General features: G+C 55.4%; 2 protein-coding genes across 6 annotated transcripts; one reads left to right on the forward strand and one right to left on the reverse strand.

Annotated features, from left to right (window-relative positions):
- Nucleotides 1-945: 945 nt before the first annotated feature.
- Nucleotides 946-6,478, forward strand: TMEM161A (transmembrane protein 161A). 2 transcript variants are annotated; one of them, XM_072919454.1, is made up of 12 exons: nt 946-1,035; nt 1,359-1,462; nt 1,691-1,771; nt 1,852-1,967; nt 2,232-2,388; nt 2,693-2,844; nt 3,181-3,241; nt 3,359-3,502; nt 3,906-4,019; nt 4,334-4,508; nt 5,113-5,209; nt 5,850-6,478. In XM_072919454.1, exons 1-12 carry the CDS (start codon nt 1,033-1,035, stop codon nt 6,104-6,106), a joined length of 1,461 nt encoding a protein of 486 aa, XP_072775555.1. In that variant the 5' UTR covers nt 946-1,032; the 3' UTR covers nt 6,107-6,478. The 2 variants fall into 2 exon arrangements, with proteins under 2 accessions (XP_072775555.1, XP_030112906.4); XM_030257046.4 differs by having other exon boundaries at nt 1,870-1,967.
- A 2,787-nt stretch (nt 6,479-9,265) lies between these two features.
- Nucleotides 9,266-25,124, reverse strand: SLC25A42 (solute carrier family 25 member 42). 4 transcript variants are annotated; one of them, XM_030257052.4, is made up of 8 exons: nt 24,449-25,124; nt 19,874-19,990; nt 18,326-18,437; nt 16,494-16,519; nt 15,389-15,555; nt 14,145-14,261; nt 13,640-13,791; nt 9,266-12,385 (listed from the first exon to the last, which is right to left on the reverse strand). In XM_030257052.4, exons 2-8 carry the CDS (start codon nt 19,949-19,951, stop codon nt 12,066-12,068), a joined length of 972 nt encoding a protein of 323 aa, XP_030112912.4. In that variant the 5' UTR covers nt 19,952-19,990; nt 24,449-25,124; the 3' UTR covers nt 9,266-12,065. The 4 variants fall into 4 exon arrangements, with proteins under 4 accessions (XP_030112912.4, XP_072775391.1, XP_030112911.4 ...); XM_072919290.1 differs by having other exon boundaries at nt 9,266-12,552; nt 13,640-13,819; XM_030257053.4 differs by having other exon boundaries at nt 12,087-12,552.
- Between the last annotated feature and the right edge of the window lie 133 nt (nt 25,125-25,257).

The raw sequence follows: 25,257 nt of genomic DNA on the forward strand, positions 1-25,257 counted from the left end.
ATGCCGCGCCAGTGCCCAAACTGGGGGGATTTGGGGGTTTTGGGGGGTTTGGGGGCTCAGGGCATGCAGGCAGCGAAGATGATGGAGCAGGCGGTGCCCCTGAGCTGGCAGCCGGGGCCGGGTCATTCTGGGAGAATTTGGGGGATTTTTAGCAGCGGAGAGGAGGGTGAGGGGGGCACGGCGGGGGCTGCCCAGGGGAGGGGTTTTGGGGTGTCACACCCCCCCCACCCAGGTACCCCGAGCCCTCGGGGGATGCTCCGGGCACGGGAGGAGGCGACATCTGGTGGGAAGCGCATCCCGTCGCCAGGGAATCGATACCCATGATCGATATCTATGATCGATACCCATGATCGATATCCATGGCAACCCCCAGGAGCGGCGGCGCGCCTGGACCGGGGCAGCGCCGAGCCCCGGGGGCACCGGGATGGGCCGGGATGGGCCGGGATTGCCGCGGGTCCTGGCACTGGGATCAGGGTCCTGGCACTGGGATCAGGGTCCTGGCACTGGGATTTGGGTCCTGGCACTGGGATCGGGGTCCTGGCACTGGGATTTGGGTCCTGGCACTGGGATTTGGGTCCTGGCACTGGGATTTGGGTCCTGGCACTGGGATTTGGTTTTATTCCTCATTCTGCCGCTCTGCTTTGGTTGGTAATAAATGAAATTAATTTAAGTATAGTCGAGTCTGGTTTGTGTGGGTGGGCTTGGGTGGGTCCCTGGCGTTTGCCCAGGGTCAGCCACGGGCGGGGCTGAGGGCAGGCCCGCGGTGTGATTGATTAATCACCGATATCAGCCATCGATCCCCGCGCGGCGCTGCGGGCCGGCGCCGCCGGGACTCGAACCCGCGGCACCGCCGCTCCCGCCGGGCCCCGCCCGCGGAACCGCGCGCCGCGCACGGCCCGCCCCCCTCCCACGGCCGCGGTGCCATTGGTCAATAACCTGCCAATCAAAGGGAACACGGCCGAGGATTGGTCAGTTAGAGGGGCGTGCCCGTGGGGGCGTGGCTTCCTGCGGGCGCCTTTGCTCTGACCCGGCATGGTGGGAGAGACCGGGAGAACCGGGGGGACCGGGAGGGACCGGGGGGGAACGGGGGGAACGGGGGGACCGGGGGGAGCGGAGGGGACCGGGGGGACCGGGGGCACCGGGGGGACCGGGGGGAGCGGGGGGAGCGGGGGGAATGGGAGGGACCGGGAGGGACCGGGAGGGACCGGGGGGAACGGGAGGGACCGGGAGGGACCGGGAGGGACCGGGGGCACCAGCAGGGCCGGCGGTGGCTCAGCTCTGCAGGGATGTTCCCCCGTGCCCCAGCCCCGTGCCCCCGGTGACCCCGGTGCCCCCGGTGCCCCCGGTGTCCGGTGCAGGCGGTGATGGGGGTGCAGGTGGTGGTCACCCTGCTGGCCGCCAGCCTGATGCAGAAGTTGGCCCCGCACTGCTCCTTCGCCCGCTGGCTGCTCTGCAACGGCAGGTACGGCCCTGGGGACACCCTGGGGACACCCTGGGCACCCTGGGGACACCCTGGGGACACCCTGGGGACACCCTGGGACACCCTGGGGACACCCTGGGGACACCCTGGGCACCCTGGGGACACCCTGGGGACACCCTGGGGACACCCTGGGACACCCTGGGGACACCCTGGGGACACCCTGGGGACACCCTGGGACACCCTGGGGATGTCACCCCGCTGTCCCCACAGCCTGTACCGCTACAAGCACCCCACGGATGAGGAGCTGTGCGCCCTGGCCGAGAAGCAGCGCCCCAGGAGCAGGAGGGACAGGTCAGCGTCACCCGGGGGGCTGGAAGGGGAAAGGTTGGGGGTCACCCCAGGGTGCTGGGGGGGTGACACAGTGTCACCAGCCCCCGGCTTTCCCGCAGGAGGGCCGGCGGGGTGGCAGAGGACAAAGAGCTGTCGGTGCCCTGCGACATCGAGCTGCAGCTGGACACCAGCCCCATCACGGCCGTGGATGCGCTGGGTACCCCCTGAGCCCCCCGCGGCCCGGGGACACCCTGGGGACACCCCAGGGACACCCCAGGGACACCCCAGGGACACCCAGGGACACCCCAGGGACACCCGGGGACACCTGGGGACACCTGGGGACACCCCAGGGACACCCAGGGACACCCCAGGGACACCCCAGGGACACCCAGGGACACCCAGGGACACCCAGGGACACCCTGGGGACACCCGGGGATGCCGTGGGGTGTCCCCAGGGCGCTGAGGTGTCCCCACCCCGCAGTGCTGCGCTATTTCCTGGAGTACCAGTGGTTCGTGGATTTTGCCGTCTACGCCGGCGCTGTCTACGTCTTCAGCGAGGGCTACTTCTGCCTGGCCAGCCCCGCCAGGGAGAGCAACCTGGGCGTGCTCTGGTGCCTGCTCACCCTCCTCTTCTGCCTGTATCCGCAACCTGGGGCGGAACGGGGAACCCCCTGCCCTTGTTTTTCCTCCCAGCTGAGGCAGAAATCTGAATTTTGGGGGTTGTTTGTGACCAATCCCGCAGAGGAGGAGGTGGTGGTGGGTTCATGGTGGTGTTTGGGGGTGAGCAGAGGGGCCAAATCTGAATTTCGGGGGTTGTTTGTGATGAATCCCGCAGAGGATGAGGTGGTGGTGGGTTCATGGGGGTGTTTAGGGGTGAGCAGGGGGGTCTCAGGCCGGGGTCCCTCGGTGTCCCCGCTTTCCTTGACAGCCCTGCCACCCCAGCAAGGTTTTCCTGATGGTGCTGCGGCACTATTTCCGCTCGGAGGAGGGTGGGGAGCGCTCCGTGTGCCTCAGCGCCGCCCTCTTCTTCCTCCTGCTCGCCATGCTGGCCCTGCTGGTCCGGGAGGAGTACCTGGAGTTCGGCCTGGAGGCCGGTGCGGGAGGGCACGGGGCGGGACGGGGTGCTGGGGGCTCCAGGGGTCAGTCCCTGCTCCCAGGGGTCACTCCTCACTCCCAGGGGTCACTCCCCACTTGTGGTGGCCACTCCACACTCACTGGTCACTCCCCACTCCCTGTTGGTCACTCTGCACTGGTCACTCACTGGTCCCTCACTGGTCACTCACTGGTCACTCAGCACTGGTCACTCAGCACTGGTCTCTCACTGGTCCCTCACTGGTCACTCACTGGTCACTCCCTGTTGGTCACTCCCTGTTGGTCACTCACTGGTCCCTCACTGGTCACTCTCTGGTCACTCTCTGGTCACTCTGCAGGGCTGGCCGGAGTCGCCGCGAGCCTGGAGCCCATCCTGAAGCCGCGGGGCTGGGAGTGGACGTGAGTGGGTGTGGGGGGTCCCAGCCCTGTCCTGGCCCTTTTTGGGGCGATTTTTGGGGTGATTTTTGGGAGGTTTGGGACGGGGCCAACCCTGTCCCTGTCCCCGCGTGTCCCCAGGCTGCCGCTGGCCACGCTGGCCTTCAAGGTGGGGCTGGTGGCCCTGAGCTCCTTCCTGGGGGCCTGCCTGACCTTCCCGGGGCTGCGCCTGGCACAGACACACCTGGACGCGCTCAGCATGGCCCGGGACAGGCCCCTGACACAGTCAGTGACACCTGGGGACAGCTGGGGACAGCTGGGGACACCTGGGCACACCTGGGGACACCTGGGGACAGCTGGGGGCACACCTGGGCACAGCTGGGCACACCTGGGCACACCTGGACGCGCTCAGCATGGCCCAGGACAGGCCCCTGACACAGTCAGTGACACCTGGGGACAGCTGGGGACAGCTGGGGGACACCTGGGGAGGGAGGGAGGGCTCGGTGCTGGGACCCCCCTGGCTCTGGGGGAGGTTTGAGGTGGGAGGGGAGGGGGCTGTGGGGTCGGTGACACACACTGGGGGTCTGTGGGGTCCCTGTGGGGTCTGTGGGTCTCTGTGGGTCTCCGTGGGGTCTGTGGGTCTCTGTGGGTCTCTATGGGGTCTCTATGGGGTCTGTGGGTCCTGCAGGGCCCTGCTGCACGTGGGGTTCCTGGCGCCTGTGCTGGTGGTGCTGCTGTGGGTGCGGCCGCTGGGCCGGGACTTCCTGCGCCAGGCCCCGCTGGGCCGGCAGCCGGGCCAGATGTGAGTGCACAGCTGGGGACACCCCGTGACCCCTGTGACCCCCGTGACCCTCTGTGTCCCCCAGTGTACCCCAATGCCCATCGATGTCCCACAGTAGCTCCTCAATGACCCCTGTGACCTTCCCCAGTGTCCCCTGTGACCCTCTGTGTCCCCCATGTCCCCTGCGGCTCAGGGTCCTGTCCCCAGCCCCATGTCCCTGTCCCCAGCCTGTCCCCAGCCCCCTGTCCCCAGCCCTCTGTCCCCAGCCCCCAGCCCCGTGTCCCTGTCCCTGTCCTGTCCCCGTCCCCAGCCCGCTGTCCCCGCTGTCCCCGCAGGCTCTCGGACTCGGCCTTTGACACGCTGCGGCTCTGGGCCGTGGTGTCGCTGTCGCTGCTGCGGCTGTTGGGGACGCGCCACCACCTGCAGGCGTACCTGGGGCTGGCGCAGCGCTGGGCGCGCCGCCTGCGCCGGGAGGCGGGCCGGGTCCCGGCCCGGATGGTGCAGCAGCGGGTCCGGGCCGGGAACGGGACAGGGAATGGGAATGGGAATGGGAATGGGAATGGGGACGGGTCCCGGCACGGGTGGTGCAGCAGCGGGTCCGGAACGGGAACGGGGACGGGAACGGGAACGGGAATGGGGACGGGAACGGGTCCCGGCCCGGATGGTGCAGCAGCGGGTCCGGGCCGGGAACGGGAACGGGAATGGGGACGGGAGCGGGGACGGGGACGGGAGCGGGGACGGGGACGGGAGCGGGGACGGGAATGGGACAGAGAACGGGAACGGGAACGGGGACGAGACTGGCGCTGGGATGGGGACTGGGACAGGGACTGGCACCGGGATGGGGATGGGGATTGAGACCGGGACTGGGACCGGGATCAGGATCGGGACCAGGACAGGGACCGGGGCCAAGACCCGGGATGGGCGCTGGGACTGGAACCGGGACCAGGACCGGGATTGGGATCAGGGCTGGGATTGGGGTCAGGACTGGGGTCGGGATTAGCACTGGGGTTGGGAGCAGGACCGGGATCAGAGTTGGGGTTGGGATTGGGGCGTGGCTGCTGGATTCCCACGGAGGACTCTGGAATTCCCGCTGAGCGTTCCCGGATTCCCGCAGATCGCCAGGATTTACTGCTACGTGTCCGTGGTGAGCCTGCAGTACCTGGGGCCCGTGATCCTCACGCTGCACTGCGCCCTGCTGCTCAAGACGCTGGGTGAGGAGGGGCCGGGGGGCTTTGGGGTGGCCTGGGGGAGGTCACTGCCACCCGAATTGTCCCCAGCTGTCACCGCCCCCAGCCCGTGGTTCTGTTCTGCTTTGCAGTGGGGACAAACTCGGTGCTGGGACTGTGCCACCAGCAGGGTGGAGGCATGGGGACATGCCAGACCTGTCCCATGTCCCACAGACACCCCCAGACCTGTCCCTTGTCCCACAGACACCCCCAGAGCTGTCCCCTGTGTCCCACAGACACCCCCAGAGCTGTCCCCTGTGTCCCACAGACACCCCCAGACCTGTCCCCTGTGTCCCACAGACACCCCACAGACACCCCCAGACCTGTCCCTTGTCCCACAGACACCCCTAGACCTGTCCCCTGTGTCCCACAGACACCCCCAGAGCTGTCCCCTGTGTCCCACAGACACCCCCAGACCTGTCCCCTGTGTCCCACAGACACCCCACAGACACCCCCAGACCTGTCCCTTGTCCCACAGACATTCCCAGACCTGTCCCCTGTGTCCCACAGACACCCCCAGACCTGTCCCCTGCCCCACAGAGACCCCAGCGCTGCCCCACATGGACCCCCTGAGCTGTCCCCCGTGTCCCACATGGACCCCCGAGCTGTCCCCCGTGTCCCGCAGGTCACCACTCCTGGGGGCTGTACCCCGAGTCCCCCGCCGTGTCCCCAGCAGCGCCGGTGGCCCCGCCACACCCCGAGGGCGACGTGGATGGGGACGTGCAGGTGGTGGTGCAGGAGATCTCGGGGGTCCTGGGCTGCATCTTCACCCCCCTCTTCTTCCGAGGACTCTTCTCCTTCCTCACCTGGTGGGTGGCCGCCTGCCAGGTGGTCACCAGCCTCTTCGGCCTCTACTTCCACCAGTACCTGGCAGCGTCCTGACTGGGAGGGACTGGGAGGGACTGGGAGGGACTGGTGCTGCCGGTCCCTCGCTGCTGCCTTGTCTGCTTGTCCCACTTTGAGGACACACACGGGGACATGGGTGCCACCAGGACGGGTTTTGTGTCACCGCTGTGCCTGCCCCTCGTGGGGACACTCCAGGGCTGCCTTTGCTGGAGGGCAGCGGCTCCTGGCGCACTGGGGACACGGTGGGGACCTCCGGGAGCGGCCAGCAGAGGTTTTGGGGTTTTTTGAGGGGTTTTTGAGGGGGTTTTTGGAGGGTCTCTGCACCCCGCCGTCACCCCCCGCGCTCCGTGTGACCCCTCGGGCCCAGCAGCCTCGGGGCGGCTGTTTCACAATAAACAAGTGACACCAGCGTCGGCATCACCCAAAAGCTGCTCTGGGTGTCCCCAAAGCCCCCACCCCGCCCCGAGCAGGTCCCAGGGCAGGAGCAGACCTGTCCCTGTCCCTGGGGTCACCGGGGCGGTGGGGACGGGGCGGGGGTCCCTGTGACCGAGCTGGCCCACGGGTGGGTGCTGCTGCAGCTGCGTGAAACAGGATTAGCAGGTCTGGGCTGCCGGCAGAAAGGGCCGGGGGCTCTGATCCTGTTTGATTGCCTTGTAATGGGCTTAATTCCCTCTGCCGAGGGCCGCGAGCGGCGCTGGGCCGGGGTTAACTGGGCTAATCCAGCTCCTCCTCCTCCTCCTCCTCCTCCTCCTCCTCCTCCTCCTGCTGCTTCCCGGGAATCCTCGCCGTGGATGTTTGAGGGGAAAAAAATAGAAGAAAAGAGGGGGAAAGTCCCATTTTGCAAGCGGGGATTCCAAAGCCCATCCTAGTGGGAAATGGGAAACCCAAAACCCATCCCAGTGGGAAATGGGGAGCCCAAAGCCCAGCCTAGTGGGAAATGGGAAACCCAAAACCCATCCTAGTGGGAGATGGGGAGCCCAAAGTCCATCCTAGGAGGAAATGGGGAACCCAAAATCCATCCCAGTGGGAGATGAGGAGCCCAAAGCCCATCCTAGTGAGAAATGGGGAACCCAAAACCCATCCTAGTGGGAGATGGGGAGCCCAAAGCCCATCCCAGTGAGAAATGGGGAGCCCAAAGCCCATCCCAGCCCATCCCAGTGGGATTTGGGCGCTGCCCCCCAAACAGGAGGGTCCCCGCGGGGTCTGGGGGCACGGGGGTGTCCCGGTGCCGCTGTCCCCGTGTCGCGGAGCGCGGCCGGGCCGTTGCCAGGGCCGGGCGGCGGCGGGGCAGCCGCGCAGACGGAGCGTCCCCCGGGAGGTGCCCAGACGGGTGACCCGGCCCGGCGGCGACAGTGACAGATCGAGCAGCCGGCGGCGCAGACAGCGAGGGGCCGCCCCGGCCCCGCTCCGGCCCCTCGCGGCTGCCGGGATTTGGGGCTCAGCCGGGAGAGGGGCACCGGGAGGTTCCGTTCTGTTCTTCCCGGGGATCCCGCTCGGATCCGGGAGATGCTGGGGCGGGGGGATCGTCCTGGCAGGGAGGGATGTGGGAATCCTTTCCCCATTTCCACCCCAAATGGGAGCCCTGAGAGTGAAGGGTGTGGGGAATCCTTTCCCATCCCATTTCCACCCCAAATGGGTGCCCTGGCAAGGAGGGATGCAGGGAATCCTTTCCCCATTTCCACCCCAAATGGGATCCCCGAAAGGGAAGGGTGTGAGGAATCCTTTTCCATCCCATTTCCACCACAAATGGGAGCCCTGGCAAGGAGGGATGCAGGAAATCCTTTCCCCATTTCCACCCCAAATGGGATCCCTGACAGGAAATCCTTTCCCACCCCATATTATCCTAAATGGGATCCCTGGCAGGGAAGGGTGTGGGGAATCCTTTCCCCATTTCCATCCCAAATGGGATCCCTGGCAGGGAAACCTTTCCCACCCCATTTCCATCCGAAATGGGATTCCTGGCACGGTTTCTGAGGGGATTTTTGAGGGGTTGTGAGGGTTTACTTGAGTTTTTTTGGGGGGATTATGAAGGGGTTTTAAAGGGTTTTTTTGGGGGGATTGTGAAGAGATTTTTGGTGAGGGGATGTGAAGGATTTTTGGGGGGGCTTATGAGGCGTTTTTTGAGGGGTTTAGAGAGGTTTTATTGGGGGGTTATGAGGCTTTTTTAAGGTGTTTTCAAGGGTTTTTTTCGGGGGTTTTGAGGGTTTTTTGGGGGGGTTATGAGGCGTTTATAAAGGGGTTTTGAGGTTTTTTTTTGGGAGGGATTATGAGGCGCTTTTTTTTTAAGGGGTTTTGAAGGGATTTTGAGGCGTTTTTTGAGTTTTTTTTGGGAAGGGTTATGAGTGTTTTTGCGAGGAGGGTTTGAAGGGATTTTGGGAGTTATGAGGCGGTTTTTAAAGGGTTTTGAGTCGTTATTTTGAGGGGTTTTTTTCGGGGAAGGATTAGGAGGGTTTTTTTGAGGGGTTTTGAGAGGTTTTTTTTTTGGGGGGGGAAGTTATGAGGCTTTTTTTTAAGGGGTTTTGAAGGGTTTTTTCCGAGGGTTTTGAGGCGTTTTTTCGGGGGTTTTTGAGGGGTTTTTTTGGGAGTTGTGAGCGGTTTTTAGGCCGGGAGCACCTCCAGGCTGTGCCCGAGCCGACAGTGCCACCTGCTGCCACCAGGCTGGGGACAGCGACAGCGACAGCTCGGCCCGAGATCCTCCCAAAATCCCTGAGCCACAGCACGGCAGGAGATCTGTGGGGTCAAGGGGGCACAACCCTCAAAAAAAACATATTAAAACGCCTAAAAATCCTCACCAAAAAAACCCTCAAAAATCCTCGCAAGCTCTACAAAAAAACCCTCATAAACCCCCCAAAACCCCTCCCCAAAATATCCTTGCAAACCCTTAACAAACTCCTCATAACCCCCCAAAAATTTATTTAAAAACCCTTCATAATCCCCCCAAAAAAACCCTCAAAACCCCCCAAAATCCCCTTCACAAACCCTCAAAAACTCCTCATAACGCCCAAAAAACCCTCACAGCCTTCCAAAGACTCCTCACAACCCCCCCAAAAATCTCCTCACAAACCCCCAAAAATCTCCTCACAACCCCCCAAAAATCTCCTCACAACACCCCCAAAACCCCTCAAAAATCCCCCCAGAAATCCCCCAAAAGGTTCCAGGCCTGAGAACCAGAGAGAACCCGTGGAGAGCCCCGAAGTCAATCATATTTTTTATTAAATATACATCCTCTCTTGGCACAAATCGTAAAATATATAAACATTATATAACAAAGTGTCTTCACTGCAATAAAATAGAATCCAGATCCAAGAAAAGCCGTCAAAATCGACACGCACACATCGATGGTGAGGGCACGGGAAAAGGCAATTAACAGTGTTTGTGCTAATTAAGAGATGCATAGAACACACGGGCAGTGACCGGTGCTGGGACACCCTGCAGCTCGTGGTGATTTTGGGGGGAAAACATGGGAAAAAAGGGAGGGAAAGGGGGGAAAGGGAGAGGGGGAAAGAGGAAAAAGGGGAAATGGGAAAGGGGAAAAGGGGAAAGGAGAAAGGGGAAAGGAAAAAGGGGAAGGGAAAATAAAGGGGGAAATAAAGGGGGAAATCAGCCCCTGGAAGGTACAAAGTGAAGATGCCAAACTGGCCAAGGAGTCAGGAAAGTTCCCCAAAACCATCCCGTGGTGCCTGAAATTCCTGGAGCATCCAGGCTGTGTGGGGAAAACGTGGCTGTGCTGTTTGAAAAATGCTAAAAAGCTGCAATTTTGACGTTTTGGGTGCATTTTTTTGGACCTGGTTTTCTCGAAGTGCCAGTGCCGGGCTCAAGGTGCAGGAAGAAGCAGGAGGAGGGAGAGGAAAAGAAAACCAAAAAGCACAAATCTGGTGGTGATGCTTTAAGGATCCGTGAGAAAGGGGAGGGGGAAATCAAATTTGAGAGGAATAAAATGAAAAATTAGGGAATTGCAGGAAAGGAAAAAAGGGTAAAACTCCTGTTTTGAGTTGTTTCCTTTCTCAGAGCTCTTCCTGGCCAGCACACCTCAGAAAAAAAATCTGGAACGTGTCTGAATCCATGCAGGGAAGAAGAGAAAGGAAGGGAACACTCTGTTTCCCCTTTTCTACATTCAAAAAAAAAAAAAAAAAAAAGAAAAAAGGGAAAAAAAAAACGCTTTTTAAACCAACCCAAAGCAGCAACACTCTCTGAGAGAAACAAAAGCACCAAAACCATCACAGGCTGAACTCAAGGATCTGCCCCTGGACGAACACCCAGCCTGCAAAACTTGTGGGGAAATTGGCTGAAATTCCGAATTTAAATCAGGTGCAGCTGCTAATTAAGAACAACTTGTCAGCACCGCCGGGCTGCTGGAATTCCTGCTTTTCCCAGCTGGGAGGGGACAAGGAAGGGACAGGACGCGGGGATATGAGCAGTGCTGGGAATTCCTCCCTCTGGATCAGGACAAGAGCAGGATAATTGGCTTCTCCATTGGAGAAAAGAAATGGGGGGGGCTGAGCGAGGGGAAAGCCCAAAAAAATGACCCAGAATTCGTGGCCATCACCTCCCAAAAGCCCAGGGATCTTTAACTCCCAGGTCAATCAGGGAACACATTGCCCTGCTGGGCTCGGGGGCAGAATTCCTGAGGTCAAATCCCAGTTCCAGTCTGCCCCAGTGCTGGGAATTTCTGTGTGCCACCACTCCAGTGCCATTCCCACACCCCGATTCCCAAGGAAATATTTGGCATCAGGAGCAGCTCCGTGCTCCGAAGAAGTGCAAAGACAAAAAAGAAAGGAGAAGGCTGCTCCCGCCCCCTTGTGCAATTCCTTCCATTCCCACTCTTCCCATCCAGCTGCAGCAGCTCCAGCACACAACAACCAGGAAAGGACAGGCTTGAAGGTAAATCTTTTCTTTTTTCCTCACATTATGGACTCCCTGCAAAGGGATTTTTCCACCTCGGTTTTTGTCATCTGATCATGAGGAGTCTGAAGTCTGCTCTGACCTCTGAATTTAACAGAGGGAATGATCATCCACCAAAAGAACAATCTCCATTTCCCTGAAAACTGATTGGAAAGAGGAACACCCAGAGATTCTCGGCCGCTCGTTGTCCAATCCCAGCTGGAAGTGATTGGCACTGTCGGGTCAACGCTGCGGTGCCCACAAGGATTGAATTCCCAGGGGAATTTCAGGGACGAGTTAATGAGCAGAGTTAATGAGCAGGTACCAAACAGGACAAGCAGGACGCCCAGAGCTGGCCCAGCTCCCGGAACAGCTTTTCTGGGGTGCAGCGGGGTTTGTCCTCACACGGTGCACAGAGCAGCGCTAACACTGAATGCAAACGGGGATTTGGAGGAGGGGACCCTCCTCCCCCAGTGCAGGCAGCCCTGGAAACGCTGCCTCTCCAGGGCAGGCAGCCCAGAGGGGAAATACAAATGCAGCTGGAGTGGATCCAGTTTGGGAATCCAGGCCTCGCTCGGCGACACCGACAGCGCACAGAGGGAAATTTCCTTTATGAAAGGGCTCGGAGCTCCCCTCCTCTGCTGCCTCCAGTCTTTGGTAATCTCAGAGGGACACCACAAACGAGGGACTTGGATGCAGCTCAACCCAATAACCCAAGGAAAATCCGTGGAGAAAGGGCAGCGTTGCCAGCCAGAGGAAACATTCAGCTTTCGGAACAAGTGTAGTGTCCTGGGCCTGCTCTGCCCTGCTTTCACAGCCCACAGGAACCTGGAATTCCCGAGGGACTGCACTGGGATATTGCACTTGGCAGAATGTAGGGAGTACAGAATTGCCCCTTCCCAGATCCAGGGGGTCATTCCCAACAGCTCCGAGCCCCCTCTTCCATCATCCACCGCCTCCTTCTGCCCACGGAGAGCCAGGTGAGGAGCCAGGAGCAGCACAGGTGGGGTGGGAGGCTCCACTCCTGGGGGCACAGTCCATCAGAAGGCTGAGGCAGCTGCTTTGGAGGAGGACTCAGCTCTGCAGGATCGGGGACTTTTCACTTAGGGAACGGTTAGGCTTCCAAATTAAAAAGGGAAAAACCAAAAATACCTGGGAACGACAGGAAAAACCAAAAAAACCCCCAACAAACGGGCGAGTTCCCAGCTGCAGGAGCCCGTGGGAGGCCGGGGAAGAACAAACTGCTCTTCCTACACGTGGTGGGCCACAAAGCCACTACCTCTGGAGGCCGGGGCCGCGCTGCAGCTTGCGGAGCAGGATCTGCGTCAGGTCGAAGGTGGTGAAGCTGATGCCCACGGCGATGGGGCCCTTCACCCAGTTCATGCTGAGCCCTTTGTACAGGCCTCGCACCAGCCCCTCCTCGCGGACGATGTCCTGCATGGTGAGCAGGATGGAGCTGTAGCTGTGGCCCAGCACGCCGGCCGTCTGCATGCGGCGCCGCACCACGTCCAGCGGGTACGAGGCCGACTGCCCGATGAGGCCGGCGCACGCCCCGAACAGCAGCCGCTCCGGGGGCGAGGGCTGCGCCTTCCCGCTGTGCTCTGGGGGGACACAGAGGGGCACACGGGGCAGTCCTGGGGATCCGCTCACAGGTCGGGCTGCAGGCCTGGGGGCTCCTTCCCGAGCGTGCGCTCGTGAGGTGTCCTTACACGGGTTGTGCTTTTCCCCAGGTTGTTCTCCCCAGGTTTCACTCCCCAAGTTTTGCTCCCGAGGTTTTGTCCCCCAGGTTTTGCTCCCAAGGTTTTGCTCCCCAGGTTTTGTTCCCCAAGTTTCACTCCCCAAGGTTTTGTTCCCCAAGTTTCACTCCCCAGGTTTCACTCCCCAGGTTTTGTTCCCCAAGTCTTGCTCCTGAGGTTTTGTTCCCCAGGTTTTGCTCCCAGCATTTTGTTCCCCAAGTTTTGCCCCCCAAGTTTCACTCCCCAGGTTTTGTTCCCCAAGTTTCACTCCCCAGGTTTTGCTCCCAAGGTTTTGTTCCCCAAGTTTCACTCTCGAGGTTTTGTTTCCCAAGTTTCATTCCCCAAGTTTCACTCCCCAGTTTTTGCTCCCAAGATTTTGTTCGCCAAGTTTCACTCCCCAGTTTTTGCTCCCAAGATTTTGTTCCCCAGGTTTCTCTCTCAAGGTTTTGTTCCTGAGGTTTGTTCCCCGGGTTTTGTTCCCCAGGTTTTGTTTTCCCCAGCTTTTGCTCCCCAGGTTTTGTTCCCAAGCTTGCTCACCCAAGGTTTTGTTCCCCAGGCTGAGCTCCCAAGTTTTGTTCCACAAGTTTTGCTCCCAAGCTTTTTTTTTCCCCAGGTTGAGCTCCCAAGGTTTTGTTGTTGCCCAGGTGAGCTCCCAAGAAAAATCATTAGAAAAGGTCCCCAAATCACTAGAAAAGGTCCCATGAAAGAAAACCCCGAGTTATATCACATTTACTGACATGTCACAGCTACAACTCCCCAGGCTTCACTCCCAACTTAGTGCACAACCAAGTCCTTCTCCACCTGGAAATTCCACTTTTTCCCCCCACAGAACAGGCAGAGCCTTCCTGCAGCTTTCCTTGTTCACAGCCCAGAGCTGCACAGACCCCAGAGCTGCACAGACCCTCCACCCCAACACCAGACTCCAGCAGCCTCCAGCATTTCCCCGATTTACCTGCGTGCACTTTCTTCAGCGTCTCGTAGGTGAAGAAGCTGAGGCCAGCGTAGGGAATGACGCCCAGGATGGTGGGCGTGAAGCCCCTGTACAAGGTTTTCAGCCCCTCCTCCCGGGATATCCGGATGAAGACGTGGACAATGCTGCTGTACCTGGCGTGGGGACACGGGGAGAGCAGACCTGCGCTGGTCAGCGCCTGGGCTGTTCCCAGCAGGGCTCCCTGATGCATTAATTGGTAATTAATTTGGCTCTGAGCTCGTCAGGCAGCTCACAGGGGGTTTCAGCTCTCCCACAGCCCTGCTGTGCTGTCTCTTGGGTCTTCCTGGATCCAGCTGGTCTCCCAGTGTCCATCTCCTCCCACATCCACACCTCTGGACATTGAATTGCCGCTCAGACCCCAGAGCTTAATCCCACCAAAGGCTCCCAGCAAGAAATGACCCCAAAAAATGGCAATAAAGCCACGTAACCTTGTAAAAAACCCAAAAGTTGTGCATGAGGCACTTACATCTCCTTGGGCGTGACAGCCATGCGGGCACGGACCATGTCCAGGGGGTAGGTGACCATGGCAGCTGTGGTGCCAGCCAGGGAGCCAGCAATGAAGCGAGGGAAAGGTGTCAGTGCCCTGGAATGGGGTGAGAGAAGAGACCAAACGTCACCTGCAGCTGCAAATCCCACCTGGCTGCTGGGAACGGCACTGCTCTGCCTGCTGGGCGTTCCCAGCCACCCCACAGGGAAAATCCATGGGGAGGAGAGGCTCAGATGGAGCATCCCCTCGCAGCTTCCTCAGCCTCAGAGCTTCCTCCTCAAAGGCTCCACCTTGGAGCATCCCCCTCACAGCTTCTCCCTTGGAGCTTCCATCTTGGAGCTTCCCCCTGACAGGTTCCTCCCCCTCACAGGTTCCCTTCAGAGCTTCTTCCTCAGAGTTTCCTCTCTGAACTTCCCCTCACAGCTTCCCCCTGGTTAACGTCCACCTTGGAGCTTCCACCTCAGAACTTCCACCTCAGAACTTCCACCTCGGAGTTTTCCCCTTGGAGCCTTCTCCCTCAGAGCTTCCATCTTGGAACTTCCCCTCACAGCTTCTCCTCAGAGCTTCCACCTTGGAACCTCTTCCTCAGAGCTTCCCCTCAGAATTTCCCCTCACAGCTTTCTCCTCGGAGCGTCTCACAGGTTTTCCCTCAGAGCTTCCATCTCAAAGCTTCCTCCCCAGAGCTTCTCTCACCTCAGAGCTTCCCCCTCACAGCTTCTCCTCAGAGCTTCCCCTCACAGCTTTCCCCTTGGAGCTTCTCCTCAGAGTTTCCACCTCGGAATTTCCTCCCCAGAGCTTCCACCTCACGCTTTCCCCTCAGAGCTTCCATCTTGGAGCTTCTCCTCACAGCTTCCCCCTTGGAGCCTCCACCTTGGTGCTTCCCTCTCAGAGCTTCCATCTTGTGGCTTCCTCTCCAGAGCTTTCCCCTCAGAACCTCCACCTCAGAGCGTTCCCCTCAGAATTTCCAGGTCAGAGATCTCCCCTCAGAACTTCCAGGTCAGAGAACTCCCCCTCACAGTTTCCACCTTGGAGCTTCCCCTCAGAGCTTCCCCCTTGGAACCTCCACCTCAGAACTCTCCCCTCAGAGCTTCCCCCATCAGAGCTTCCATCTTGGGGCATCAGAACTTCCATCTTGGAGTTTCCCCCTCACAGCGTCCCCCTCTGAGCTCCACACCTCAGGATCCAAGGATCCCAGCAGGATCCCCAGCCCTGCTGCCTCTTACTTTCCCTGGAATCCGTAGTAGTTGCCCAGGATCTGCTTGTACTCCTCGTGGGCGCAGAACTGGATGGCGGCGTAGGGGATCACCCGCACCATGGTGGCGGAGTTCCCTCTCCAGAGGCTCCAGAAGCCCTCGTTGAGGTAGGTGTGATAAATCAGCCTGTAGGCTTCCTGCGGGGATAAACCAGGGTCAGGGAGAGCAGGAACGGGGGGCAGGAGCTGCCCCACAGCTGAACCCTCCAACCCCCGTCCCACAGAGCTGTCATGGCCACCCTGGCACATCCATGTGCTCTAAAATGCAGTTTGTGTGAAATAAATGGATAAATCAGTGGAAATCAATGAAAGAAAAGTATCAGAATTGCTCTGTTTGCTTGTTTTTCCCGGCATTTCCATGCCCACATCCCAGCCTAATTCCAGAATCCAGTGAGGAGAGAGGAAAGCTCCACACAAGAGCAAAACAGGATTTTTGGATCCCAGCCTGCCTCATTTTCTCTCTCAGGGAAGGCACAACTGGCACAAAACCCCTTCCCAAAACCAAATTCATCTCCTGGGGGCCAGGCAGGAAGGTTTGGATCACACACACCACACATGGAAAAGCTGGAATGCACAGGGAAAAAGCACTCAGATCCCAGATTTAATTCCCTATAAATGCTGCAACAACTACTGTGTGGCTGGGGGAAAGGAGTGAGCACTAGAAATGGTCAAAATCACACAGAAAGGTCCCAAAATCACAAGGAAAGGTCCCAAAATCACTAGAAAAGGTCCCAAAAACTAAAAAAGGTCCCAAAACCACAAAAAAATTACCTATAAACACACAAAAAAAGTCCCCAAATCACCAGGAAAGGTCCCAAAACCACTAAAAAAGGTCCTAAAAGTCAAAGCCCTGAGTGAAGTCACATTTATTGTCACGTCACAGGTACAACCTGGAGTCTGAATGCACCCAACAATCACTGTCCTAATTAACCCTGTAATTAAAATCACCATTCCCAGTCTTTCCCTCTATGTTTTCATGGAATGCTGCTGATAAATTCCCCCCAAAAAAGTGCAATACAGGCCAACAAAAGATTAATTTAACACTTCAGGGCAACAGCAGACAGACGTCACCTCACCTTAGCAGAAAATCGTTTTGAAGACACTGAAAATAAAAAACAAAAAAAAGATTAGGGCTTGCAAGACAAAAATAAATATTTGATCCACGAATCCCTAAATAAGGGATAAAGGAACAGGTGTTTTGGCTAAAGGGATAAAAATAGAAGGAAAAGAATGAATGCCGGAGGAAACAGAGATTCTTTGCCTTGTAAACACTCCCATAATTTAGCTCAAAAGTCCATTTCTTCCCCTGCTGCCTGTTAGGAAAATTCAGTTTGCGCGGAATAAATGAATAAATAAAAACAATTAACGAAAGAAAAACCATCCAAAGTGCACTGCTCGCTTCTTTTTCAGAGCATTTCCATGCCAGCCTCATTCCAGAACGCAGCGAGGGCAGAGCGAAGCTGCACGCAAGAGCAGCTCCATCCCAGCAAAACTCAAATCAACCCCCTGATTTGTTTTATAGTTTTTTTTTCCCCCCCCTTCCCTTGCATCCATCCGAAGTGACAGCACCTCCTTATCCCTGGAATCCACAGGCAGGATTTGGGAGCAGGATTTGTCTGGCAGCTCTGCCGCAGGAAGGGAAAACCCTGCCTGGAAAGCTTTAATGAAACGTGGCTCCAATTAAGGGGCTGCAGCAGCTCCTGCCTCGCTCAGCTGAGACTTCGGGAGCCTCTCGAGTGTATCCAACAATTCCATGCAAATCCATTTTTCCCCTCTGCTGCTCCTCTGTGCAATTCAACGCTTTTATTTGGAATTTTTCTTTTTTTTTTTTAAGGAATAAAAACCCACCTCGACGAACGGTGATGGTTATCGAGGGGGTTTTGTTCCTCTAAAAAAAAATGATTAAAAATAATAAAATGATTGAGTTGTGGGAAATTTATTGAGTTGTTGGGCTGGGAAAGCTCACCCACCCCTCTGCCGTGGACACTTTCCACTACCCCAAGCCCCATTCCTCAGTTTCCAACTCAAGGCATCACTTGATGATCCAAAGATGTTTTCCTTCCTCACAGCCAGGGAATTAAACCCCTTAGCGCAGCAAGAATCTAAAAAAACCCCCCTCAGATCCCAAAAAATTGCTCCCAATGGAAGATTTTAATCCCAACCTTTCCAGCCACTGGGATGGGCCAGATTTTTAGGGATTTTTAGGAAGGTGGCTGCCGAAATTCCAGGTGATCCCCTGGGTCAGCTGCCGCCCCAGCCCGACTCTGTGGCTTCCCTCCCACCCTTGCTCCTGATGTTTCCACCCTAAAATGAACCTGTCTGTGTGGTTTTGGTGGGAAAAGCCAAAAATCCGGGTCCCGGGGGCAATCCCAGCCTCCCTGACCCACATCCCAGCGATTCCAGAGCTCCTTGCTCTGCCCAGAATGAAAATCATGTGAGGAAAAATCAATTCTAAATTAAATGTCAGCCAGGGATTAGGCTGAGCCCAGCTCGGTTAATCTGGGACGTCACCAGGCTTAAAATTCTTGGCTTTCCCAAATGTGCCCTGAATTAAAGGCCTGTGCTGTTCCCTCTGGGATAATTGGAGGAATTGCACTGCAACAGATCCCAAAATCCCCAAATCCTGCTAAACACACGGAAATTCTCTGTTCCACTCAGAGCAAAGTCATTTTCTGTGACAGTTCAGGGGTGCCAGAGCACACAGATCCAGGCGTGCAGCAGCTCCAGTGCCTGCTGCCTCGCATTTTGGGGAGAGCTGACACAATTTGGGCACCCAGCCTTCAGCAGGGAACTCCCCCAGCCCAGCTCCCCCTTCCCAGAGTCTCCACATCTCCAGGAAAAGGAGCTGGATGAGCACAGAGGGCTCAAAGTTAAAAACAATTTAGGGAAAAAAGGCCAGAGCTCTCACCTTGGAACATGATTTTTGTCCTGTCCAGAGGAGCCACTGCAGTTTTAGCCACAGCCCCAGCCAGAGCCCCGGACATCAGGGAGTTCAGCACTTTCTCCTTCTCCTGGCTCTCCTGGGGAAAAAAAAAAGGATTGGATAGTGGGAAAATTAAAAAAAAAAAAAAAAATCAAGGAACAATATTTCACCTTTTCTGCAGCATTCACCCCAGGGTCAGGATTTGGGTCAGAATGTTTCACTGAGTTTGCAGCACAGTGAATTGCTGCTTGGGCCGTGAGGCAGAATTCCAAGCATTCCTCCTGCATGTGCTGTTTTCGCCCTGTTATTTCTCTTTCTTCTCCCTCCCCACGAGTTTTAGGCATGGGCAGAAGGGAAGTTTCTGGAAGTGAAGCACCCAAGCCCTATTCCCACATCATTCCCAAGCTCCTGAGGGTAAATCCAGGCAGTTTTCCCCCGCTCTGATGGGTGGGATGAGAGGGATATTGCTGCTGGAATTCCTGCTGCAGCTCATATTTATAAAATCAGCATTTTTCTCCCACAGAGAAAAAAAAGCCACAAAATCCAACCCTGTGGAAGTTGTGGAGCGAGGACAAGCCCAGGCTTGATGTGTGAACTTTTGACACTCTGTGGATGAGTGGAGTTCACATTTTCCTTGTGTTTCCCAACCCCAAAGTTAATGTTTATGCCCCAAAACCCCTGGATCAGCTCAATTCCCCCTCCCCAGCCGAGCAAAGGTGAACTTCAGCCCCGGGTTTGGGCTAAAGCACAGCGAGGCTGGAGCCACCTCCCTTCTGCAGGGATCCCAACCAGCCCAGGAGCAGGGCAGCCCTGTCCTGCCTGCCCTGGCACTGCCCACGCCCTTCCCAAGGGCTGGATCCCCTCGCACCCCACGGACTGCACAAACTGCAGCTTTTGGGAGGCCAGAGCTCAAACCCCACACTGCTCTGGGGTGGCAGGACCTGAAAATTCATCCCATTCCACAGGCAGGGCCGTCTTCCACCAGCCCAGGCTGCACTTCCAGGGATCCAGGGTGGGAATTCCATCCCAGCCAGGAATTCCTTCCCAATACCCCACACAAATTCCCCTTTTCCAGTCTGAAGCCATTCCCTCCATCCCTCATCCCAAATCCCTCTCCTGGAGCCCTTCCAGGCTCTGGGAGCAGCTCCAGGGTTTCTCTGGAGCTTCCCTTCTCCAACCTTGGGCACTTCCAGGGATTCCATCCCATTCCCTCCCCACCCTCCTAGGCAGGAATTCCATCCCAAAATCCAATCCCACCCTCTGGCAGTGGGAGCCATTCCCTGTGTCCTGTCCCTCCATCCTTTATCCAAAGTCTCTCTCCACGGTGGCTCCTTCAGGCACTGGAAGGTCACAGTGAGATGTCCCTGGAGCTCTTCCAGGCTGCACAATCCCAATTTTCCCAGCTTTTCCCCCGCTCTGCCCATCCTGGAGCCTGCCCTGGGCTCGCTGCAGGGCTGGGTGCAGAAGTGCAGGTGGGATCTCAGCTCTGTCCCCGGAGCTGCTCTGCCTGCCCAGCCCAGCCCCTGCGCTCACCTCTGCTGGAATTCGGGCTGGGACGGGCTCCACATCCCTCTGCAATTCCACTGGAGCTCCTCTCACACCATTACCCATACCAGTCACGCTTCCACGGGGCCAGCAGAGCTCCAGCTCCTACAGGCAACCCAAAAACCAAAGGAGAAAGGTCAAAAGTGGGAAATAACCCGGTGATACAGCATGGGGATGGGCAGTGACCCGCCCCCAGGGCCATTTTCAGTGGGAAAACCCTCTCCCAGTTCCCAGGAAAAGGGCATTTCCAGGATCCTGGTGCCATTCCCTTCCTTCAAGGTATAAATGGATTTTTAGGGGGTGCCAGATAAAAACTGTGCCATTCATACCCGCCCTTCTCGCCCCTCAAAGAACTCAGCTGCCATAAAACACCAAAATATCCATAATTTCTAGGGAAAAAGATCAGAAACACCAAAATATCCAAAATTCCCAGGAAAAGGAGCAGAAACACCAAAATATCTATGATTTCTAGAGAAAATGAGCAGAAACACCAAAATATCAATAATTCCCAGGAAAAGGAGAAGAAACACCAAAATATCCATAATTTCTAGGGAAAAGGAGCAGAAACACCAAAATACCCATTAATTCCCAGGGAAAAGGGGCAGAAACACCAAAATATCCATAATTTCTAGGGAAAAGGGGCAGAAACACCAAAATATCCATAATTTCCAGGGAAAAGGGGCAGAAACACCAAAATGTCCATAATTTCAGGGAAAAGGAGCAGATCCTCCCTTTTCAGTGAGCATTTTGGTGGCTCATTGGGCTGCTGAGTGACGAGACACTGGAGAAGGAAGGTGGAAATTAAAAACCCTCTGGCAAAGGGATAAAAAATAGCCCCAGGAAGGCGTCCCCAGGCTGGCCACGAGCAAGGAGAGGTTATTTATTTTTGGGAAGAGAAGGATCCAGTGCCTCACACGTGCCACAGAGGCCACAAAGGGATTTGTGTGCTGCCTCCCTTTCCTCCCAGAGTTTTGGGATGGAGGTTTTGATGGGGTGGAACAGCAGGAAAAATTCCCTCACATCCCACAAAAACCCCACCAGGAGCAGAGGTCACCCACAGTTATCCTGCACTTGAGCAGCACAATTAATTATTTCTAATTAATTCTGATTATTCCTCATGACTGCAGCCACTTCCTTCCCTTCTCGCCCCTCCTGATCTCACAGCCCTCACAAAAACCAGCTGGAAAATTCCCTTTTCTCGGGAAGGAATCCACAGGTGGAGACATTCCCCCTGCCCTGCCTGCAGTAAAGGAATGTAGGGCACAATATCAGATTTATCTCTGCCAAAAATATCCCTCCTTGCCCAGCAAAAATAGAAATTGTGCTAAAGGGCTCAGCAACGCCAAGTGCAACTTTCTTCTAAAGCAGAACAATTGGAAAGAGAGGCCCGGAAGGAAAACTGCCAAATGGATTTATTTTTGCATGAGGATGAGGTGCATTTATCCACAATATTCCCTTTTTTTCCCTGTTCACACGCATTCCATTTCTATTTAAATATATATGTTCATATCAACATTTATAAATATATATATATATTCCTATTTAAATATATATAATTCTACATAAACTAGGGTTTAGTGCCTACAAACACCTGTTCACGTGCTCCATTTCGCACTCCAACATGCAAAAATGGCATTTTTTTAATTCTTTTATTCCCTCCTGCTGGCCTCAGAGCTGGAGGGATTTCATTTGGGACCAGGTTGCATTCTGACCTCCGGGGTTCTTTCGACCAATAATATAACATAATATAAATGATAATTATAATATATGATAATTATTATATATAATTATATAGTATACTTATATATCAATATAATATAATGTAATATACATAATATAATATAACATTATATTATATTACATTATATTACATTACATTACATTATATTCCATTCCATTATATTCCATTATATTCCATTACATTATATTGCATTATATAATAATTCACATTGGAGCCAAAAAACCCAACAATAATCTTAAAATTCAGCCCAAATTCAGAGTTTTGGTGTCAGTTTGCAGTGCCTGGCTATGAAAAATCAAAAATTATTTTGGCATCTGCTCAACCTGACTCATTAAGTAACGCAGCAAAAGCCACGTGGAGCTGCTGGATATTTTTATTAAATCCCTTTATTTTGGATCTCTCCCCACACAGTCATTCCTTGTGTTCACAAAGCCAGAAAAAATATACAAAAAAACCAAAAAAACCCAAAAAAAACCCCAAAAAAGCAAACTGGGGATTAAATGTGTTTTTTTCCTAACCCACTCCTGGGTTATTTTTATTGTGCTGAAGGTTTGGGGTGGGAATAATTAAATTAATAATTAAATGAAGAATTTAAAATAAAATAAAAATATTAATAAAAATATATAAAAATAGAAAATATACTATTAATAAAATAATAATTAAATTAATAAGCATTAAAGTTAACAATTAAATTAATTATTAATTCATATTATTGTTATTAATTCCCATTATTGTAATTATTTATTCAGATTATTCCCATTATTGTGGTTATTAATTCCAATTATTGTGGTTATAAATTCCCATTATTGTGATTATTTATTCCCATTATTGTGGTTATTAATTCGGATTATTGTGATTATTAATTCTAATTATTGTGGTTATTAATTCCGATTATTCCCATTATTTCCGTTATTGTGATTATTAATTTGGATTATTCCCATTTTCCCCGTTATTGTGATTATTTATTCCCATTTTTCCCATTATTGTGATTATTAATTGGGATTATTCAGAGCCAATCTCTGCCCTGCAGGCCCGGCCCTTCCCTGCCGGCAGTTTTATCTCAGGGGACACAGCCCCTGGGCAGGGAGCCACAAAAAGTTTTTTCTGCCAAGAAAAAAACTCAATTCTGCTTTTTCTTTTAAATAGCAAAGAAATTCATACATTTTCTGGAAAAATTTTAAATTTCAATTTAAGTTTTTTGGAAAAAATTTAAATTTCAATTTGCTTATTTTCTGGGGAAAATTAAATTTAAATTTGATTATTTTCCAGAAAAAAATTGACTTTAAATCTGATTATTTTCTGGAAAAATGTTAAATTTTAATTTGATAATTTTCTGGAAAAAATTAAATTTTTTTTTCTTGAAAAAAATTAGATTTAAATTCGTGATTTTTCTGGAAATTTTAAAATTTAAATATTTTTTTCTGGGAAATGAAAAAAAATTGCTCTTTTCTGGAAAAAAAAGAGAAATTTTATTATTATTGAGGTGAAAAAAATCAGAATAAATCTTCCTCCAAGTAGCAGCACAATGACTCAAAAATGACTCCTGGCTCTTGAGGATTTATTTTTCTGCAGCCTCCTAAAGTCTGACACACCAAAACCACCTGGAGCCCAAGCAGCAGCAGTAAAATGTAATTAAATTAAATTTAAAAAATGAAATTAAATCTAAACTGAAATTTTTGCAGCTCCCTGGGGGTGCTGAATTCCCTTGGCAGAGGATTGTGACACCCCCCACTCAGAGCCTGGGATCCCAAAAAATCACCTGGGAGTTGGAGGGGAATAAAGAATTGGATGTAAAGAAAGGAATAAGTGAAGGAATAAAGAAAGGAATAAGTAAGTGAAGGAATAAAGAAAGGAATAAGTAAGTGAAGGAATAAAGAAAGGAATAAAGAAAGGAATAAAGAAAGGAATAAAGAAAGGAATAAAGAAAGGAATAAAGAAAGGAATAAAGAAAGGAATAAAGAAAGGAATAAAGAAAGGAATAAAGAAAGGAATAAAGAAAGGCACAGAGAGAGACACAGGGAAGGTGTCAGGGCACAGAGCGGGACCGACAGGGTGCGAGCAGGGCAGGCCGGGCCGGGAAAGGCCGGGACACGGAGCCGGGAAACGGGGAAAGGAGCGGGGAAACGGAGCAGGGGAAAAGGAACGGGGAGGAAAGCAGGGAAAGGAGGGGCTGGAAAAGGCCGGGAAAAGGAGCGGGGAAAAGGAGCAGGGAAAAGGGAGCGGGGAGAAAAGCAGGGAAAGAAGCAGGGAGAAGGGAAAAGGAGCAGGGAGGAAAGCAGGGAAAGGAGCAGGGAGAAGGAGCCGGGGGAAGGAGCACGGCCCGGGAGCAGGAAAAGGAGCCGGGAGAAGGAAAAAGGAGCCGGGAGGAAAGCAGGGAAAGGAGCCGGGAGGAGGGAGCACGGCCCGGGAGCAGGGAAAGGAGCCGGGAGCAGGGCCCGGGAGCCGGGAAGGCGGCGCAGCAGCAGCGCAGCCCTCACGCAGCTCTCCCGGAGCCCTCACGCAGCTCTCCCGGAGCTCTCCCGCAGCCCCGGGCGAGCACGGCCAAGGACGGCGCCACTCCCCCGCAGCCCGGCCCGGTCACCGCCGCTGTCCCGAGCGCACCGAGGCGGCCGCGCCACGGCCCCGCGGGCCCGGCCGGCACCGACCGAGCGGCGGGAGGCCGCGGCAATGGCACCGTCACCGCCACAACGGGAGCGGCCGCCCGGGCCGGGTCACTGCCGGTGCCGCACGGGCCGGTGCCGCACTCCTGGCCCCGCGTTCCCGGTGCCGCACGGGCCGGCCCCGCACTCCCCGGTGCCGCCCCGGGCCAGCCCCGCTCTCACCGGCTCCGCTGCGCGTCCGTCCCGGCCGCGTCCGCCGCCGCCAGGCCGCCCCCGCTGCGCCGCGGGAGGCGGGGCTCGCCCCGGGGTGTGACCAATCGGCGCAGCGATGGCAGAGCCGTGCGCGGGGATTGGCTAAATCGGTAGGATTGACAGAGAAGACGGCCAATCGAGTGAGGGAGGGGGCGTGGCAACAGGCGAGGGGCGTGGCGCCGGTAGCGGCACGGGGCGGGCCGGGAGCGCGGCCGGGCCCGGCGGGACCGCCCGGGGACCCCGAACGGCCCCGGGGGAGCCCAAAGAGCCCCACCGGGAATCCCGAACGGCCCCGGGGGAGCCCAAAGAGCCCCACCGGGAATCCCGAACAGCCCCACCGGCAGCCCCGGCGAGTGCCCGCCCCGAGGAGCGACGATCCCGCCCGGTTCCACCCTGCAGCACCGGCGCTGGGCACGGAGATCCCGCCCGATCCCAGCCGGGAGCGCGCGGGGATGCCAGCCCGGGATGCCAGCCCGGGGATCCCGCCCGGTTCCGCTGTGCAGCACGGCCCGGGTGTGCTGCCCGGTGCCCGGTGCCGTGCCCGGTGCCCGCGGCTCCTCAGGGCTCAAAGCCCGGGGCCTGCCGGTGGGAGCGCCACCCCTGCAGCCTCTCCTGCTGCACCGGGGGAGGAAGCTTTGCAGAACACTCTGACCTTTGCAATGTGGGGCTGCACGAGGCTTTACTCACCAGCTCAGCGCCCAGGCACCTCCCAGCACCTTGCTTTTCCTGCCACAATAATAATAATAAAAAAAAAGGCTCCACAAAGAGCCGCCCAGCCC

The sequence above is a fragment of the Taeniopygia guttata genome, chromosome 28 (assembly GCF_048771995.1).
Source record: "Taeniopygia guttata chromosome 28, bTaeGut7.mat, whole genome shotgun sequence".
Lineage (NCBI taxonomy): Eukaryota > Metazoa > Chordata > Aves > Passeriformes > Estrildidae > Taeniopygia > Taeniopygia guttata.